Genomic DNA, 20,808 nt, shown 5'->3' on the forward strand with positions numbered 1-20,808 from the left:
TTGCAGAGCCTCCCTACCCTCCAGCAGATCCACACTTCCTTCCAGCTTAGTGTCATCTGCAAACTTGCTGAGGGTGCACTCAATGCCTTCATCCAGGTAGAAATGTCCATGTGAAATTTGGGGGGTGAAATTTTGGGGGTGAAAGGCTTGTATGGTGAGAAGAAAAGGTCAGCAGTGTTGTATGTAGCCATGGAGGGGTTTGTGTCCCTTGGTGCCATGTGGCAGCAGGTCTGCCTTGTTCCAGTGAGCAGCTTCATTTTGTCACTTGATTCCTCAGCTCACTTGGGGGCAGGGAACTGTGAATCTTTTGCACTGCCAACTTTCCAGTGCCAGCAAGATGCCCTGTGCAGGGTATTTCTCTTTAATAGACTGTTTCTGTCTGCCTGAAATCATATTGCACTGCCAGAAAGACATAAAAGAGCTTTGAACTAGGCCTCAAGGGGGAAGGAAAGGGGTAGAAAAATGCAAAATATTTTTGATTGGTTGTTAGGACGTCCTGTGCTGGGAGATAATGTGTAACCAAACCCAGTTTGGAATGGTTGGGACAAATGAGTTTCCTTGTGATCCTGAGTGCTGTAGTTCACGTGTATTACGATAGGATGCCAGTGTCTTATGAAGGGAGTTTCTGCAGTTTCCCCTTTTCTAGGCTGTTTCAGACTAGCGAGGCATTTCTGCCTAAGCCTTCCTTCTTTCTGGTTGCCCTTTTTCAGAGTGTTTTTTTCCCTGTGTTTTTTGTTTTGTTTTGTTTTTTCCCAGAATGAAGTTTCTACACAGCTGCTGGCAGGTCAGCAGTGTTCCATAGCTGTGCACCTTCGCCCTTGACTGGAGTAAGTTGATGTAGCTCAGGCAGAGGCAGTGGAGCAAATTTGATTTGTACCCACTGAAGTTGGGCCATCATGTGGGAGCCCTTGAGCTACAGGAAGAGCCTGGCACACAGCCTGTTTAGCCTGTTGCTTACAAGTTTCTTAACATCCTGTTAGGCTTCCAGTTGGACCCGATTCTCTCCCAGCTGCCTCTGCTTCCCTGTTTAAATCTGCGATACTATGTAAAGACAAGTGCCTGTGCAGCTCCTTCAACAGCAGCAGTAGAGGATGGGGAACAATCTGCCTGGTCACACCTACTGCAGGTACATCAGGAATGGTTATTATTTCTTTTACATCTGTGTATGTGTTCACTTAAGTCCTTAACTGTGTTTTCCAGAAATGCAAAAGCCTACTTTAATGCCCATGTTTGCACATCTGGGCTTCCTTAGAAGCACCCAAACATCTGTGCTACCAGGAAGTTGGGATAATTGAAATTATCAATTACTTAACATGGCAAACAAGTGATGAATCCTGTGTGTGTAAGCCAGTGCATTGTTTTTATTTTTTACTCTTGAACATATGCATATGTTTCGTTGTGCCTTTCTCATAAATGGCTGCATGGACTCCCTGGAGCCGGTTGCCTTGTCTGTCTGCAGTGAGACAGTGGGATGTGACTGCAAGCACCTCTTCTCTTCTGCTGAAGGGGTGCCTGAGGTCTAATAGGACAGTGTGTTTCAGCTTCCCTGGCACTGTGATTTGATGAAGCCTTTCTTTTTTCTGCCAGGCCGAGTCCTCTGCTCTGTGTGTGATTGGAGTGGGGACCATCATTTGCCTATAACCAGCTAACAGCGCAGTGGGTTGCTAGAGCTACTGCTGTGTTGCTCCAGCTAATCCTAACTGAAGAGAAATATTTTTTTCCTGTTTTGCTCTGTTTGCCTTCCACGCAAAGATAGTGGGAAGGAGGAGGTGGGTTGAGCTGTCCAGTGTGAAACTGGATGTTGCTTTAACCTTGCAGTATTGATTGCCAGGTAGTTCCAGTTGTTCTGAAGGTAAAGTAATAGAGGATACAAAAACTCTGGAAAACAAGGCAAAACTTCAGACAAACCCAATGAAAAGACTTTGTAACTCTGGGTGGTTTGGATTTCTGTCTGGCAGCCTTCTCTTGCACATCTGCAAATATAAAAGCTTTGAATACTTGCTGTCTTAGGAGGGCTGCCAACAGCAGCCTGGAGAAGGCACTAGACAGTAATGCATATTCTGTGTTAGGAGAAATGTGGGGTACTGTTTATTTAATTTGTGGGGTCTCTGTTGATTTAATGAAGGCTGTGGTGAGCTGCTCACAGGAATGTAGCTGTATGTTTATTTTTTAAAACATTTTCGTAAGTGGTTCTTGTTCTCATTTTGGTGGTGCTGTTGTGGGTGGGTAGCTATGCCTTGTCAAACCTCCTTGTGCCCTGCTCCTTCCTTTGGTGCTGATGCTGGTATGTGGCGTATCAGGATAGCTCTCTGGAGCTTTTTTCTTTCCTGGGTTTGTTGTGCATATCCAGAGGCCAGGATGAAAGAAAGTGATTTTGATCCAGCTGATTTTCTCAGAATGACATGAATTTGAACAGCCAAAGATGGCTGAAGTCCTATCAAGACTGTGACTGCCCCGGCTGGAATTTGGTTTTGTGAGTTGTGGCACATGCTCATGCATTGTGGACAGTGTAGGGACGGGAGAGAAGGAAAACTTCCCTTCTTATACAGAACAGTGGTGCTGCTGCGCTGGGTGACTCATTGGCTTGGAGGAGGCCTTTGAGAAGAGAGGTGGTATGCGTTTTTTCTCTTTCAATTAGAACATAGAAGATACGGGACTTTCAAAAAGTCATTTTAGTAGGAAAGAGATACTATATGAGTGAGCTGTACGAGTGAGTTTGGATCAAGCCAGAACATGGTCCAATAGCCATGATCCTTAATTTCTGAATGCAGGTGCAGGTTCCAGTGAATCCTCTCTTCTTCAACAAGGGGCTGCAATGTGAAAGCTCCTAGCCAGGATGTGAGCTGGCTTTAAGCGGATAAACGTGTGGAAGGAGGTGGTAGCATGTGGTGTGCTCAGTCTGGACCAGTGCATCTGTCATTCTGTTGCTGCTGAGTACTCTGTCCTTGTTACTGTAGTGTCTGACCCCTTACTGCCTCTAGCAGGTGTGCTGCCTGTGTGCCTTGGCAGTGGAGATGACGCCTGCCAGGTGGGGTGGGATGGAAACACCTTCTCCGAGGCTGTGTGCAGACTGGGGTCTTGTTTGGTGCCCTGTTTAGAACTGTGCACTCTGCTCCGTGATAGTTAAGGATTTGTAAAAAAGAAGGAAGCATGTTTTAGGGACAGGATATGTCAGAGGCTAACTGTGAATTTGAGTACTGCTTTCTCCTTTGCCACAGATTCAGAGCACAACCTTGGATAAGCAGTAAAATGTCTGTCTCTGACCCTGTCCTCCACGGTCAAATATGGACAGCAGCACTTCCAGGGCTTTGCCATTTGTATACAATAGCAGTGGCTGCTGTTCCAGAAGGTATGATCTGATGTAGTAATTGGTCTCTCCTTCTAGGTGCCTCATTTTCCTTTTTTATATTGTGTTGGCTTTCTCAAGGATGGGGTAGCTTTCCTTTTCCATGTCCTAGGTAAGCTGAACTCTTCTATGTAAGACAATGGGAGCACTTGTTGATTCATCCTTTAGGAGCAGCTGTTGTTTATGAAGGCTATTTTCTAAAGGTAGTAGTTCTTTAGAAGAGCATAAAACACATTGTGTTTACCTGACCCCCTTCCCCAGAATTGTCCCGCTCACTTTGTTAGCAGCTAAATGTGTGCATAACCTGAGCAGCTGTTTTGTTGGGTTTTATTTTCAGAAACTTACAATGCAGAATCATCAGTGCCCCACTCTGGTTCCTCAAAACTAATAGAGAGCTTGAAGGAAATATCTTGGATACTGAAGTGATAAGTGCTAGAGAAATGTCAGACGCTATATAAACAACTAAACTCAGCCCCCAGCCCTTCTGAAACAGGGATGATTTGCAGAAATATTCCAACAGATGGTTTGAATTTGGCTTTCAAAAGGGGAGAAGAAATGCCAGGCTGCTGCTGAGCTATGTGTTGGCATGTGCTGAAGTGTGCCATGCGGTGTGCTGCCTGCCAGCACGCTCCTGGGGCAGCTGAGCAGGCTGTTCCTGCAGCCTCTGTATGCTCAGGAGGCATCTGTGCACTGCTGACTCAATTTCTGTGGCTCTGCCAGGTCCCTGGTGTGGAGTGAGCTCCTGCTTCCCCTGCGATGAGGTTTGACTGCGCCTGCTTTCTGGGCTGTTCTGGTGGAGGCGAGGCATGGCCTGTTTGCAGGGGAGCAGAATAATCTTGTCGGAGAGAGGCTGTGGAGCTGCCGTGTAGCTTGTAAAATGCTGCTTGGTGTGCAGGTGAGACTGTGGGAAAGCCGCAGCATGATCTGACAGTAGGTTGTCTCTTGTGCTGGTGCAGATAGCTGGACCTGTGACAGTGCAAATTGAGGTGGTCTGAAACTGGAACCAAACAGATGAGCTGTAGTAAAGGGCATGTGCTGTTTGGACACAGCTCCGCACACATGCGAGCTGACAAACTTGCTGATGGCTTGAAAGGATGTAGGATGTTCAGGGACTCTGATACAAATTCTGTCAGAGCTGGCTGATATGGCCAACCACCCTGTTCCCTCTCCCCTGATGAGGTTGCTGCTCTTGCTTCCTCTTACAAAGGAATGTGTTTCCCCAGCTAGTACCAGACCTGGGGGCCTGACAGCAGCCATGAGAGCAGCAGTGTTGTAGCACCTCTTGTGTGGGTTCTGCCATGGGGCGTGGCAAGCTCTTACATCAGTAGCCACAGCTTGCTCCAGTGGGGATCGTGGATTGGAGCTCAGAAGTCCTTCTGGAGCAGTGCAGCATGTCTGGTTCCCGTGTTGTCAAACCGTTGTTAGTCTCCCAGTGCAACATGTCTGTCATGCTGCTTGCTAGCACAGTGGTTTGTGTGTCTAATGCTATTTGCTGTTCCTACCACGTGGTCTTTGGTGAGACAGTGTTGGTTGGTAGCTAGAGCAGGGCTGGGTGGTGCTTCAGGAGTGATTTATTTATTTATTTATTAAACTTCCTGAAAACAGGTCTAATTTTTAAGCAATGCAAGATCCATCACTTTACTGAGGATGCTTAAGGTGTCAGGCAAATTCTTGTAGATATTCCTGGTAGGTAGTGATGGTATACGCTTGCACATGCAGAGTAGGAGTAGTTAGGTAAGACATTTAATATCTAAAGAATGACTTTCCAAGTTCGACTTATTTCACTCTTTTCCTCTCACATTTTTTCTTGTCTTGTTTTACCCACCTCCTTCTGCTCTGTTCAGGTGAACAGGACTGTATGTGTTTTCATTTGCCTGTAGCCTCCTAAATATATAGTCTCCCTGCTGGGAAGGCCTTGCCTGCTTTGCAGACTGCTCATTCACTGCACTCTGTATGAGCAGGGAACTAGTGGATGGATTATGCCAAACTCCTGAGCTGTCAGGCAGTGGTTGCAGTCCCCTTGGCAATTCCCCTGCTTGTCGGACAGCATACAAGTTTCTGTGGAGGAGCTGTTAACCTCTTTAGGCACAGTGTGATCTGTGTGGGAACGCTGATGTGTGTTTAGCAAGGGACAATTTTGCTGGGATCTGAACAGCTTTGGCATAAGCATACAGCTGAGGTGTGAGGAGAGAAATGCAGTTTGTGATGCAGCAGCAGAGCAGATATGTTCATGCAGCAAAGGGACTGGCAGCAGCAGTGTCCTGTATTGTCATTCGTGTGGCTGAGAGGCAAGGAATATTGGTTAATAAGACATTTAACTGGCGCTTCTTTAGTGTACTGGGAGCATTAGTCACATTCTGCATTCAGCAGTGGGAAGTCATGGACAAGCAACCTTCTTTGGAAAGGTCTCCACTTACTGTTGCAAAGGGTTTGGGAGGCTGGGAGATGTCTTTTTGTTATCCTGTCTACTCCCTGTTGACTGGTCACTGCTACAAAAGGCACCTGAAATACAGTCTTGGCTCTAGTGAGTAGCTGAGCTGGCAGGCTGTACACCAGCTTTTACGTGCTTGCATGGTGGCTCTTGTGCAACGCTTCTCTGTCACCTTGCCTTAGGTGGAGCCCAGCTTCTGACTCCAGAGAGTGACTGACGTAGGAGTATTTGCATTCTTTCAGACCCTGGGGTCTTGTTTCATTAAGCTATGATATTTTAGCATTGGCACCCACATTGGTGCTTGGTTGTCTTGGAGCACTGTGGCTTTGCCACAGTGGCAGGGTGAGGAGTTTGCTGGACACATTGCTGTTCTAGCCAGGCTCACACAATCTCTCTTTGAGTCTCTGAGTGACAGCTGTGAGTTGACATATTGCCCCATAGGGCCCTAGATTTCCAAGTCCTTTAAATAATTTTATTTAGGTCCAGAAACTCTTACCTCCCAGGCTTTCCTGAAGGGATTCTTGTTCTATTTTATTGTTATTTATTGTAGGTTTTTTTTCCCACTGTTTGCGGCAGTCGGGCTGCAGACTGCTGCTGACGTGGGCAGTCCTCAGCCACTCCTGCTTCTCTGTGCTGGCAGAGTAACTGTTCACAGTTACCCATTGACCTGGGAATAGGCCTGTTCCAAAATTAATCCCTTTAGTTGCTGGAGGAAGGAAGAGTTCCATCCTTTTTGGCAGGTAGCCTGAAGTTATGCTGGACTAATGGTTGGGTAACCACAACCTCTGCTGGGGAAGAGAATCATATGGCTTGAGGTGCCCTTTCCAGAGGTTAAAATTCCCTGGTATGGTTTCCTTCATGAAAATATCTGCATCTTCTCTGCCAACCTGGTGGAAGGAGGACTGCATTGAGCCTGTTCCAGTGCCTCTGTGCAGGACACTGTGTTATATTACCCTTCCAAAGCTCTGGGTTTCTCTTGGTGCTTGATTGTAGATCCCCTCCTTGAGGATGAGAGTCAGTGTCATGTGTTTAAAACACCATACAGTTTACATGGCATAGTCCTTGCTGCTAGAGAAAGGCAGTTGCGTATACAGCCCTGTGTACCACAAAGTGCACGTGGTATAGGAGGAAGTGGGAACGGAGAGGAAAAAATATCCACGCATTTGCTTTGCTCTGGCACAGTCCCCTAGTGTTCACAGGAAAAAGCGCATGCTTCAGAAAGCGCTCAGTGCACACAAGTCCTTGGATATGCAAAGGACCTCTTCCTTTTCCCTTGCATCCCAGGAGGTGGTCACAGTGCCTAGCAGACACTGAGGAGTGTGAGCACAGCTGATGCCAAGGAAGGCTCCTCACCAAGGATGGCAGAGGTGAGGGATCTCGTTACCTTTGGGCAGAGGGAGATAGGAGGCTCCTCTCTGAGTGTATCTGAACCTTGCTGGGGTTGTGTCTCTTTTCTGCTGTCCTTTTGCTTCTCCTTGCCACAGTCTGTTCCCACTTCTGAAGGCTCTGTTCCTGTTATGACGTGGGAGGTGTATGTGATCCCTCCCGCCTTACCGCATTGCCAGGTCAGTTTAGGGAGTCGGTTGGGATTGCCTAACTAGGTAACGCTGCAGCATGAGCACAGTTTCTGTGCACTGCCTGCCAGGCCGAGCTGTCCCCATCTGACTTTGAGGATGTGGAAGAGACAGGTCTGCTTGAGAAGTGTTGCATGGCAAGGTGCTGGATGACTTGCAACCCCTAGTGCTGCTCTGTGGCTGGAGGCTGCCGGTGCCAAATGGTCCCTGCAGGAAAGGGGCTGCCTGCAGGGTCATAGGCTCATGGTCCCAAAGCATCAGGGTGTCATCCCGAGGCTTGCAGTATGCTCTGGGCCATGGAGGTAGGAAGGGACAAGCTCGCTGGCCCTTTGGAGGGGGGATCCTGTGCCTATCATTGCACCAAGGGCTGTGTGAGTGAAGAAGGTTTTTTGCATATTAACCAGGCAGCTGGGTTGAGTGAGCTTTAGAGTGCAAGCCATAGTGCTCCTATGCTTCTCCTCTGTAAGCCATGTCAAGGCAAGTAGTTTTGGCTCTCCCACGGCTATTATGAAAGAACCTGGGTTTGCTGTGCCCTTCTCTCCCTTTGCCCTCAGGGCACGCTGGGCTTGTTTGAATTAATGTAATTAGCACATGCCTTATTAGCTCACTAAGGCACAAAGAACTCATGTATATTTGTAGCCAGGTTAAGCAGCCCATATTAATTTAATAACTGTGTCCTTCTCAGTGCATGGCAACAGTTGATCACTGGTGGTGACTCAGGATCAGCCACTATCGAGGGAATTTGGGCATAGTGTATATGTGTGTGGTTCTCTTTTGTTGTGTTATATTTTTGTTAATGATGAGAGTGAAGGGAATTAGCAGCAGGTGCGGTAGGTAGAAGGAAGCTTTTGGTGCAGGTTGGCTCAACAGCCAACCCTGGATATCTCCTGTGCCCTATACCGTCTGTAAAAAGAACTTAGAGAATGAATCGCTGTGGTATGACGAGACTAGGAGGTGAAAATACACAGAAATAAACTCTAGCAACCCATGTTTGAACTCTACTCCAATTATGTTATGAACTAGCGACTAATAGTAATTTTTCTTTGTTGTCTACCCTGTTTTCCTGGCTGAATCCTGGGGCAGAGGAAGTGGCTGGTGTATTCTAGCACTGCTCTTAACTGAGACTGCGAAAGAGCAAGGTTCTCGTGAAAGCACAGAAGTGATTTAGTTCTCTGCAGTGCTGTGGTCCTCTGGTCCCTTTTGCTGGTCTGGGTCTTACCATTTCCAGAGCTTAGTTTAGTCCTGTGGGATGCTGCCAGGATGCTTGCCACCAGGTTGGTGGGTGTTTTTTTTTTTTTTGTTTTTTTCAGAAGATGCAAGTTATGGGGGTGAATGCCAGTTTGTGTTCCACCACCCTGAGATGATGCAGCCTGCACATCCAGGACAGTGGTATGTGTCTCTGTTCATGTAGTCCTGCACATGCTTCTAAAACCAGTGACTTAAGCATTTTGGGACCTCCTTTCATCAAAGATCATTGTGCATACAAAGGACACTTCCTCACTTCCTACATTTCTTCTCTTTTTACCCTTCCTGCAATAATTATGGGTTATGCTCTTTGTGGTCAGCATGAGCTGGAAGGAAGAGTGGTGCTAGAAAGCAGCTGATGTGCTTGCCCAGTCTTGGTTGGATTTTCTGTAAGCAGCTGTTGGAGTGAGATGCAGATATTGTGCCTGCTCCCTCTCCCTCTCCCTCTTTTTACTTTTCTCATTTGATGTTTCTCCCACCTTGCCAATTAAGCTTGGGCTGTCAAGGCCTGAACTGTTCCCACTCGTTGTGAGCTTGTGCAGGAGCATCAGGGAGAAGATGAGGCTCTTGCAGCAGATGGGCAAGGGAACCCCATGAAATTGGACAGAAGTTATGTATGTGCTTGTAATAATGTGCCCTCTTGCTGAAACTGGTGGGGGACGAAGTCCCCAGGCTCCAGCAGAGACAATGACCTCTTCTTGTTTGCATATGCTGAGGACCTGGCCCTCCTGGGAGGCACAATAAGAAAATAAAAGTCGTTACGAGGTCTCTGTGGAGTGACAGGGGATGCATACTAGTCTCTCTGCAGCAGGCTGGAGCAGATAAATTTATTTTTCCTTCCTTGGAGCCCATTCCTGGAACAGCCCAATGCTTGGATGAAAGTACTGCAAGTGGTTGGTCAGGTGAGGAGCTGCAATATTATATGTTGTACTGGTGGTATGGGGGTATCCATGTGCTGCTCCTAATGGGTGCATTGCAGGGAAGAGAAACAATAAAAAAAATGCAAAAGTCTGCAGGAAGAGAAATGGTAGCTGAGGTACCTCGGATGCTGGTGAGAAGTGATGATTTCTTTTTTTTCCCCCCCTCTATTTCAGGGGCAGGAAGGGGCACTGCTTGGTGTGGTGGATAGGAGACTTTCTGTGAAGGATCAAAGCAGCCTCCTGGCTTACAGCTGTGGACCACATGGCACACACTGAGATGGGTCATTTTCTGGACCAGCTTTTTTAGCCAGTGAGGATGTTTTTCTCTTGTCTGTGTCTGTTCACTGACTTTGATGAATTTGGAGAAGGAAGGAACAGCCTTGACCTGGTGGAGTTGAACTCAACAGTTTCATTAATCTCCCCTTGTGCTGTGCCGTCGGAGCAGCCATGTATCTGAGTGGGTTCAGCAGGCCCTGGCCTGGCTGCTGGGCTGGAAGGGATGGAGCTCGACGTACAGCCTTGGAGGAGCTGAAGCTGGGGCTATATCTGGCACGTGTCTTGTTCAGCGTAAACCTAAAGGAACACAATATAGAGGAAACAAAATTGGATTTGTGGGTTTTCTTTCTTCTTAAAAGAGAAGAGTTTGTGTTTTCTCCCCATTTTGAGGAGAAAAAGCCTTTCATAGGGCTGCATGCAGCATTCTGAGAAAAAACATACTCATCTTGTCATGGTGGTGGTCATCCATAAGTCATTTCTTGACTTGGCTGCTGACAAGGTCTCACAGTTGTGGGCCGTTATCAGGGAACTGGAGACCTTAAACTGCAGCACGTCAGTCCTGTGCACCCCATGCTAGCCCCAAAGCAGGAGTGCTGGCTCACAGCAGGGGGTCTGCAGCAGGCACAGCACTGACATGTGCTGTCAGTCCTGCCCCTCTACAATCTTGGGTTTGGCTGCAGCAAGCCAACATCATTCCGTGGGTATACACTTCAAGGCATCGAACAGGAACAGATCTGCGAGTGTTTAGATGTTGCTCTGAGTTACTGCTGCAATTTGGCCTGAAGAGATGCTTATTCTTCCCAGGAGGGCCACTGGCGCCCCTTTCTTTCAGAGGAGATCAGTCTGCTGAGAGCCAAGAGCCCTGGTTTTGTTGCTGGTCCCTTTCACGGCCCAGGACTTCAGGTCAGTGTTGCGCCTCGTTTCTACTGAGTGAGCTGGAATCCAACCTTCACTTTCTCTTGGGTGTCTTGATTGGTTGTTTTTAATTGCTGCTTTGTGCATGATGATTATTTTAAATTGGGAGGGAAGAACCATTTTTTCTGCTCTGCTGGTCTCTTGGCAGAGCACCCAAGTGAGGGATTTGCATAATTTAGTTTCTCAGTTGCAAGTCATTCCAGGATTGGCCTGTAGCTATCAGTTGATTCTGCCTTTTCTTGACCACCACAGATTATTGAAGAGAAAATGCTGTACATAAGTTATTGTTTGTTTCCTCAGCTCTCTCTCCTGTCTGCCAAGCTTCAACTTCTCAGGAAAGCTGTCCTCTTTTTCCAGCAAATGCTGCATGTCTATGAAGCTGTAATTTCATAAAAACTGGTATGGGGGACTGCTCCAGAGGAAGATGGGTTTAAAAATAGTTGGAATCACGCCACTTCAATGCATGACTCATGATTTCGCAAGTGGCACTTGGAGGGGGACATTACTGGCAATAAGCACCCACTTATGTCATCCAAAGATGTTGGAGCTGCAGACTTGTTTGTTACACCACCATAATCATGTGTGGGCAATTTTACTATCTGTCTTACTAGCTTGTGCGTCCACTGTTGGCTCTTCATCTGCAAAATAATGTAGGCCATTATAAATGTAATTTAATTTAAATAATAATTTTGAATTTAATGCATGTGTTTAGTTCCGTGTGTTTGCATATGAATTAGTTGTTCTGTAGCTGCTTTTTACAAATACATTTGAATTGATGCAGGGAATTGGAGGTCTCTACAGACCAAAGGCTGTGATCCACTACTATTTTCAAGCAAAATGCTAGGCCTGAATTTCTACTCTGGCCACGCTCTGACCTAGTTTCACTGCATCACTGAAGATTTTGTGGTAAGAGACACATGGAAAGGGTTTTTGGCCCTCTGGCTCCTACACCTCTTGGCCCATGTTTCTATTGAAGTCAGGGAGAGCCAAGACTGAGTGTGTGCATGAGTAGTTGTCCATAATTTAGGGGCTTGTTACTTGTGTTGTAACTGTTCAGAGGAGTGAGAGAGGGAGCAGGGCTGTAGCATGCTTGACGTGGCATTTGTGCAAAGCAGAGGAACACCAGGTCTCTTGAGACTTATCCACTAAACCCAAGTCTTGCTGAGTGAGCCCTGGGTGAGTCATTTCTCCTTCTAACAGCTGTCTTCACTCATCTTGTCTTGCAGGTCAGCTGCAAAACCTCCAGGACAGGGCCTGGTCGTGACTAAAGGTCTCTGGAGTCTGAGGTGTCTTGGGGCTACTTGCTGCAGGGCTAGTGCCCCAGCCTTGCTTTAAGATGAGCATCAGCTTTCAGACTCTCAATCTGGGGCAGTTTCCCAGCACATGCAAAGTTGAAAGGCGTATTTGGTGTTTGTTCCAGATTGGCACAGGCCTGTTCCTCAAGTCTTTCAGTCTGACTTGAATGCAAATGGCTTAGCATTGAGTGTTTGTGCTTTCCAAATCTTTCTGCCTAGCCAAAGTGGGATCTGTTCCGGTAACTGGAGTGTGACCTGGTGTTAAGACCTATGAACAGGACTCTGTTTCTTGAGACGTCCTGAGGTAGAGCTGGGGTGTAGGAGACTCCTGTGGGAGAGACATCACGTTGATACAAGGAGAGACGTCCATGGGACTTCTCCTGTTAAGCAGTAGGGCAAATGGCTTCTGCACTAATTTAAGTTGCTGGTTGTTTGGTCTAGATAAGTTTTCTAGGTAAGGAAGGCACTTATTTTGCTGCTCACAATGCTTTTTGGAGGCCTTTCTCCAAGCCTTTGCTCTCACAGAGGTAACAGAAGATGCTTGTTCTCTTGACTTCCTGCTTAAGGTGTCTTAGCAAAGCAGGCAGACTTGCATGATGCTGTACAGGGAGTGGGGGGCCAGCCTGTTATTTCCAGAAGGGGGGAGAGCATGAGAAAACTAGGCGTGTTCCTCCTGCTCCAACTGCCCACAAATAGGAGATCCCAACCTCCTTCCCTGCTCTCTTGTCCTCTTCCTTTCCAGTAATACCTGCTGCTCCACTCATTCTGATCCTTGCTTTGGAGTCAGCAGCTAGGGTGGCTTTTTCCATTGTGACTACTGCTGAGTGCTTTAAAGTGGCTGTTTTATGTCTTCAGTAACTCTTGGGCTTTGCATTGAGGTGGCCTTGGTGCCCGAGACCAGCAGGTGGTTTTGGAGAGACAGAGAGAGACAGAGAGCATGAGCGCAAGTGAGCAAGAGTGAGAGCTGCCTGCAGCACATGGTAAGACTTTTGTCCCTGAGATGGGAGGGTTACCTGGAAAGGCTCAATAGAAGCTCTCAAGTGCTGAGTCCTCTCCCTCCTTGGAGAGTGGTGGAGGTGGCTGTGTTTCCATAGCTGCCTCTGTTTTGTCTTTGTCTGCTGTTGTGTGAAGGTAAAAGAGGTCTTTGAATTTTCTGTAATTTCAAATAAATCCTGGGAGAGAGGATGATTGCAGCACTGTGCATGTGGTATCAGAGTATAGGACATTTGCTGTAGTCCTAGGGGCTTGCAGGATTGCACCCTGTGACAATTCCACCATGGTCTTGTTGTGGCTCCTTTCCTGTTGCATGTTGTGGGCAACTACACTGGTCTGAATGGGTAAAGGGTGTGGTGCCTCTACTAAGATGCTGGACTATCTTTTATCATGGCTTGTTTTTTCCTAAGCTGGAATGTTGTCATGGGAGCAGGGTGTTCCTCAGACTGCCAGTTGTGGTTGGAAATCCTGTCTGAAGGTAAAGGGCAAGTCAGCGATGGAGCTGGAATGAGAGCTCAGGAGCCTTTGCTGCTAATCAGGAGTTTTGGTCCTCTTTTTCCCCCTCTGTGGAAATACAGGTAAATCTGTACTGCCACCACCCATGTTTGCAAAGCCAAACACCTCTATGACATGCCCTCAGCCTGGGGACTGTCCTTCACTGCCAGGAAACCTGGCTATTTATTTGTGGCATGAGGGAGGTATTTTGAGGTTTTTTTCTATCATCATGACGTCTCACAGTGTGGAGAAGTTAAGACTAAGTCCAGTTGGCAAGGAGCGTGGAGGCCATGTACAGGGACAAAGTTTGCCTGCTGTTTTGTATGGGCACCAGCCTGACTCTTTTCACTGCAAATGTACACTGGCATTTTTGGTTGCAGATAGCAGGGTGCTGGGGGACACGTAGGCCGAGAAGCCATGGGGAGGGAAGGCGTGCAAGGCCTGTAAGTTCTGGAACATGGAAGGGGCTGCAGGAGATAAGGACTCTTGCAAGGGACTGTCAGGAAGGGGGAACAAGTGCCCTGCGTGTTGGGGCTCAGCGTCTTGCAAGCTCAGCAGGTGCTGTGCCATTAAGCCTGTCCGCACAGGGGTACAGGCAGCCAATGGTGCATGCAGGTGGCGTGGCACCTCCCCAGTGGGACTTTGGCCTCACCTGAGGCAAGGAGGGGAACAGCCCTGGGCTTGGCACTTTTAAAGCCCAGTGTCATATGGGGACAGTCAGCTGTTGACAGCGAGGCAGGTGAGTTTGCGTCTGCAGCCCTGGGGCTTCCGCCTGGTGTCAGAACAGTATGAAGGGGCTATGCTGTGCAGCCAGAGGGGTGGCAGTCTGTGACCGTAGTGGGGCATCCACCACTGTGTTCGAGAGCTGCTTTGTTTTATTGAGGACTAATGCCCTGCTAGGTGCTGCAAGGACATTTCATGGCAATCCCTGCTTTTGAGAGCCTAAAGGCAAGCGAGCAGCAGAGGTGAAAACACCACAAATTCCCTCCATTCCCTCTATTCCAAAATGTCCTGAGCAGGTCAGAGCCAAGTCGACAGCTTCCTCTCAGCTGAGATTTTCCGATCCTGACTCCCTGTTGTGCTTTGTGCCTGGCACACATCTAGAAAGCAGCTTCTCTCAGGAAGTATTTGTAGTTCAGTTTGCTGTCTTGAAACTTTATTGTTGCGATGGCAGCTTTGCTTCAGTCGTTAGCAAAACTTGGCAGGGTGTCAGCACCTTCAAATGCGTTTGCATTGTGAAGGAAGATGATGTGCTGATCCAAGAGGGTTTCTCCTCTCCCAGCACATATTAGTTGCTGTTTACTTCCCCTCCCACTCCCTTCTCTGACTGTTACTGGTTGCAAGGCTGCGTCCTGTCTACACAGTGGATGTTGGCACAGCGTTCCTCCCTCCTCTCACCCTCTGAGCCCTGCTTCTTGATTTTGGCTTCTGTGGTTGGGACACTGAATTTGTCTGCCCTCAAGACAAATGAGAATAACGTGAAAGGGAGTCCTGCCTTCCCCTTGTGCTGTTTATTTTCAAGTCAAGGTTGTAGTCTGGTTGTTTGCTTTCAGTGACAGCTCCAGCACGTGCTGGCCTTCGGTTCTGTCTCATCCCTGTCTGACCACTCTGTACAAATGTTTGTGCTGGCATGAAAGCAGGGATGGGAACACGTCTGGGTATAGGGAGAGGATGAGATTGCTTCCTTCAGTCATAGTGCCAGCTGACATTGGCTAAAGATCTGCTGTCAAAACAGCACCCTGTGTGTGCTCAGATAAATTGGCACATCTGACAGGCTGCGCTCACTGCAGAGTGGGGCTGCTGCTGAGGGAAGAGCCAGGAAATGGGAGGGCAGAAGTGAAAAGCCAGCCTCTAGGCAGGGGTTGGTGGACTGGGTACCTGCTGTTGGCTTGCAGGATGCCAGCAGTGGCTCTGGCCTGGCAGAGGGAGAGCAGAACAAGGAGGCTGATGAACTGTGGGAACCCCTAAGGTGAGACTGTGGGCAGAGCGGTGGCATCTAGGGGGTGACAACCCACAGACATAGCGCAGTGCAATGAGTGTGGTCAAAGAGGTATGGGTAAGTTTAGCAGGTCTGCAGTGTGAAAGGTTGGTCATACTGGAGAAAGTCTTGCCATCTTGGTAGCATAGATATGTTGAGTATGTGTGGTGTATGGCAAGGCAGAGGGGCTGTGAGGACCAGCTGCATCCTAAGCTGGCTAGGTTTGCGTTGCACCCCAAATCTGGCTACTCTGTCATTCTGTGGAGCTGGGCAAAGGGATAGGCTGGGTTGAGGAGGCTCCTAGGCTATCTGCACGCTGCAGTGTGAGCTTTGGGCCGTTTGCATTGCTTCTCCCCTAGCACAGAGGTGATTTCCTGGGCTGTGCTGTGCGTATCGTTGCTCTGAAACTAATTTGTTTGATCATTTCAATAAATATAAGAGAGACACCCCAGTGTGTGAGTAATGGGGCATTAATCCATGCCTAGCTGTGTTAACAGCACTCTAGGCAGGAATTAACACCATGTAATTCATCGCCCTTGCAGCTCTTGCTCTCTTAATTATGGGATGTACGATTTTAGGTGCCCCCTTCCGTGAAGGCTGCTCAGCCTCATTGGCTTTGAGGTGGGTCTCTGGCAGGTCTTGCTTCTCCTGCTCACCCACTGCCAGTTTCCTCCTGGCTTCTCTGCTCCTTGAGCCATGCAGGTTCCCAGTTCCAGCAGCACAACTGTCCACTGGGCTGTAAAGGCTTTTTCCTCCTCTCAGACTGCGGGATTGTAGCTGTTTTTCTGCCCTGGGAGGGACTGGGGACTATCTCTGCCCAGGAGCTCCCTCACCAGAATGCTGGAGGCTTTGTCATTTGCAATCTTTTAAGGGACTTGGGGATTCTGTAGATTACAGCAAAATGCTCAGATAGAGTTAGCCATGACTTTGGGTTTGTTTTGCAAATGGTTGTTCCCTGTAGCTCTGTTTAAACAAACAGAGCTCAAATAAGCTTTCTACTTCCGTGCATTAAAATCCCTTAATGCATTAAAATCCCCTGGCTATGGACATTCAGGCCTCCGCTGTGCCAGGTGCTGTGTAAACAGTTATCAAGTGCTGGTGTCTGCTGTAAAATGTTCGCATCACTTGCTTCCCCTTGTTTGTCCAGGAGTTGAGTAGCTTTTGTTAGGGGGGATGATACTAGTCCTGGCATTTGCTGGCTGTAGAGCCCGTTGCATGAAGATGGATCTTCATGCCCTAAGGAGGCCTATAACTTTGCCTGGTTTTAAACCCAGGGAGATTGGGTTTACCCCTTATTGATGTGCAGCTACAGCAGGTGCATCCATTCCTACAGCAGTTTTCCAGCTAGGGAGGGCAGCTGAGGAGGACTCTGCAGTTACCAGGCAGGTGGAGAGATGAAGCAAAACGCAGTGCCCAGATTGTACAGGAAAAAAAGAGAGGAGAGAGCTAAACCCAGCTGTTCCAAGTTCCTCCCAGTGCAGTACTGTCTTCTCCCGCTCCCATCGCCCTGCTTGTGACAGCAGGTAAGAAGGAGCCCTGTGGTATGTTTGTGTGTCCATCTTGGGTCTCTCTCACTCTCCGGATTACTGGTCAGTGGTGAATATTGGCAGCATTGCTGTCTTCTCTTGCATTGCCCTTTGTGATGGGTGCCTGGCCTCCTGGATGCCCCTCCACATGGAAGAGTGCAACAGGGGCAGCAAGGGGGAAGTTTGCCAGAGCTTGAAATGGGGTGTCAGGACTACTCAGTGCATGTATTTTGTCAGACCTGCTGCCTCAATAAACACAAATACCCTGTTGAGGGCATAGATGTTATCAAGTGAGTATTCATGGCTCAGGGCTTGTTTATACCAGGGTTACAGGCTTTCAGCAACTGGTATCCCTTTATTTTTACCTTTTGGTATTATCCTGATTAAATCGATAGACAATTGGATTAGCCTGAAATGGTTGTGGATATGCATGCGAAAACACACGCAGTGAAAGGTATGATTTTCTACTTGGAAAGTGCAGACTTAGCTGATCTGGAGATTTTTAAGGTCTGCTTCCACTTACTAGTTGAGGTCAGGTGAACTGTCTGAAGAGTGGTCACTGAAGGGATGGAAGGTGCAGTAGTATAGTGGGTGAGGTTTGCGTGCATTGTGTTGGAGAGGAGCCCCTTTCCTTAGCAAGTGCCTTGTACTGGCCTCTCGTGGCTTTTGCTGGATGTGGGACTCCAGAAAAGGCAGTTCTAGTCTCATATCATCCAAGTGTGGGGCTGTGCAAATGCTTTCTTGCTGCGTTGTCCTCGGAACTTGATGTTAACAGGGAGGAGAGCAGGTCAGTGCTGAACTGTGTGTAACCTCAACCTCTCTCCTCCCCATACCTGTTTGCACCATTGCCAGCTCTTTACACTTTCAGGGACCTTTTATTCTCAGGAATGTCTCTGGCCCTCAGATTGTACTTCCAGGGCAGGTGTCAACCTGAAAGCCACCTTGTTGGATGCAAGATTCTGTGTGAATTAGGAAATCTGCAGTTAAGAGAGAAAATTTCATTCCAGAGGGAAAGGGCAGAGATATCTCCCAGGTGGCAGCTAGAAGTGGGGAGGGAGGAAGGTGGCTGAGTGCTACTGAGATGCCTGATGAAGGCATGGGGCACCTGATTTCTGGGTTGGAGGTGAGGAGGAGACAAGGACACCTCCAGAAGGCTAAAGGTTGTGGCCACTTCTGAAATTTTCTGTGATGTCCATATTTCTTTGTGTGGCGACTTCTTCCAGCTCTTGTTAAACAGTAGCAAGTAGGTATCTTGGAGACAACCCTTTCCTGTGGACTTGGAGCTTCAGTGCAGTGCCAGTAGGCACTGAGCTGAAAGGAATGGTCCAAAGGGCAAAGCGCATCAATGGCTTGGGGAAGGAGGCACTACTTAAAAGACAGTGTTGGCAAAAGACTGAGGCACTGGTTGTCCTTTGGGGCTGGGAGATAGGGGAAGGATTGTAACTACTGGAGGATCAAGTTTTTGAAGACTGTCTTTTAGAAACAGCATGTATGTGTTGGAGGGAAGTGCTGAATAAGTCTTGCAAGGGCAAATGGTTTTCTTGGGGTGGCTGGGTGGACCTGCAGAGGGTTGGAGGTCCACGTGGTGCAGTGTGAAACACTCCTTGGAGTCTGAGAGAGCTGTGACGGGTGCTGCTGTCCTGGTTGCTGGGCAGAGCACATGCACTGGCTGGCTGCTGCCCTTCCTCATGTGTTGCTGGAGCCTGACAACACCAGTAGCTCTCCCTCCATATTTTTATTTTTTAATGTATATTTATATACATACACACATTAATAAGCCTCCCTCTGGAGCTCAGTCTCTTCTCTGAAGAAACCAAGGGCTCCCTTAAGTCACTTGTTCCTCAGCTGGGCTCACCCTGCATGCTGCCCAGTAGGACCTGAGATTCAGGAACAGTTCAAGTGTCTCACCTTTATCTGTTTGGTGCCTTTCTCTCCTTTCCCAGGAAGAAACTGAAGTGAAAAAGAAGTAACTGGAAAAAAATTAAAGAGCGATTGGAGGAACAGATAAATTTCTTAACAAGATCAAGTTTTAATTAAATGGCTGATAAACAGATCAGGTAACTTTTAAAATTATTTTGAGTTGTGGCTTGTGCTTCAGATTTTTCTTTTAAAGTCTTTCAAATTTAATCCCTTTTGTGATACAAGAGGTCAGAGGAAATCACCTGATCATTTCTTCTGGCGTCAAACAGTTCTAATTCCTTCTCTGCTCCTTTCTTACCTGATTTTTTTCAAACTTCTCTTATTTTCTGTCTTTGTCATGTTGTCACGTATCTACTTTCTTCAGTTCTTTTTTTCTCCCCACATTTTTCTTTCTGCTCTCTGCTTTTTACCCTGCACGAGTCTGTTACTTTTTGCTTCCTTTTTAAAAGGTCAGCTTGACCTGCTGACATCAGCTTGCTGACATCAAGAGTAAAGCCAGCTCCTTAACCAGCTGAGGATGCAGTGCTTATTATTACAAAGTCTGTGTAGATGCAACCTTGTGCCCTTCTTCTAATGCCCTGATGTCCCACTCATAATTAACACTTAAGTGCACGGTAGGAACTTGAGAGCATTGGTCCTGGCAAATGCAAAGGCTGGATTTGAGTCCTCCTTGGAAATGAATTGGGATTTGTTTTCTGGAAACAGACAATTGTACCCTTAGCTTCCTAAGAGCTGCGTCAGATAGATCCCCACAGTCCTGCATGTGGGTTTAACTTTCTGCTGCTTGGGAAGTTGCCCCACATAAATGACTTCTACATGCTGTGGGATTCATATGGGGGTTTTTTGTGGTTCTCTTCTAACATGTGCTTTTCCAGATCTTTTTAAGCTTGGAGCACGTACCAAACCCTTGCAGCATGCATTTGTCATCTCTTAACAAAACAAGATTGATACCAAAAGACTAAAATCCACAGCAATGTTTTGCTGTAAGGTGAGATCAAGGGCATTGCATTTCTGCGTATCTGCACTTCTGGAACTTGATCTCAGTGTCTCAGCAGATATTGCTAAGTAGTCTGTCTGTACTAGTCTCCCTCTGCAGTCCTTGTAGGGGAGCCTAGATGATTGGATTCAGGTGCAGCGGGAATGTTGATCAAGGGTTTCTCACTCGCAGACAGAGTGAGAAGCTCACTGCAGCCAATGTTGCCTGAATTTTTTCCTTGCTCACGCACATCAGATTATTCCCTTTTATTGCTGGGGTCTGTGTTGAAATAAGAGAATCTGTTGCACTTACAGTGCCAGCAGGCAAGATATTTGCTGCGTGTCTGTCTCACTCCCACTTGATAGAAACCCTGTGATGAGTTCACTGTTGGAACAGGTTGAGAGAGGCAAGTGTCTGCCTGCCCGGACTGTTTCAGGGACACTTAGAGAAGCAATGACAATGCTGAGGCTGGAAAGGGGCGCTAGTGGTCACTTTACAGTCTGTGACCTGCCAGCAGTTATTTTGGCACTTAATTTGGGAAGGCTGATGTGATCCTGTCTTGAAATATCCTCCTTCACGGTGGTGCCTCCATCTTGATACACTTTTACCTGGTCTCTAATCTCCTCTTTCAGTGTGACTAGGGGTTAGATAAGGAGAGAGCCAGGATGTGAAGCTTACTGTTTGAAATTTTCCCATATCCTGAGAACAAGTTGAGCATAAGATTTTGCAGGCAAATCTATTCACTTCTCAGACTGCAGTGCAAAGATGCCTGAGGCGACAGCATCTTGAACTGGTGAAGTCTTGCGGTCTGGCCTTGCGCTGAGCTCATGCACTGATATGGGCCTGCTTTCCTAACGTGCTGTGCTTGATTTAATCTCGGTCAGCACTGTCTTGTTTTGGGATGTGGGCTGATGTTGA

General features: G+C 47.7%; 1 protein-coding gene across 9 annotated transcripts in view; it reads left to right on the plus strand.

The window, feature by feature from the left end:
- SLC25A22 (solute carrier family 25 member 22) overlaps window positions 1-20,808 on the plus strand; it is a 50,577-nt gene that overhangs the window by 3,668 nt on the left and 26,101 nt on the right. For 3 of the 9 annotated variants that reach the window (XM_054067269.1, XM_054067261.1, XM_054067265.1), the window contains exons 2-4: window positions 981-1,126; window positions 10,597-10,695; window positions 18,938-19,051. Coding sequence is in view for 8 of the 9 variants with exons in the window: in XM_054067261.1 (XP_053923236.1) it covers window positions 19,032-19,051 (20 nt within the window). In the remaining variant the exon portion in view is untranslated. Of the gene's footprint in view, window positions 1-776; window positions 828-980; window positions 1,127-10,596; window positions 10,696-11,007; window positions 11,107-11,488; window positions 11,614-18,937; window positions 19,052-20,808 lie in introns of those variants that run through there. The other 6 variants (XM_054067263.1, XM_054067268.1, XM_054067267.1 and 3 more) reach the window with 5 other exon arrangements.

This window comes from Cuculus canorus, chromosome 5 (assembly GCF_017976375.1).
Source record: "Cuculus canorus isolate bCucCan1 chromosome 5, bCucCan1.pri, whole genome shotgun sequence".
Lineage (NCBI taxonomy): Eukaryota > Metazoa > Chordata > Aves > Cuculiformes > Cuculidae > Cuculus > Cuculus canorus.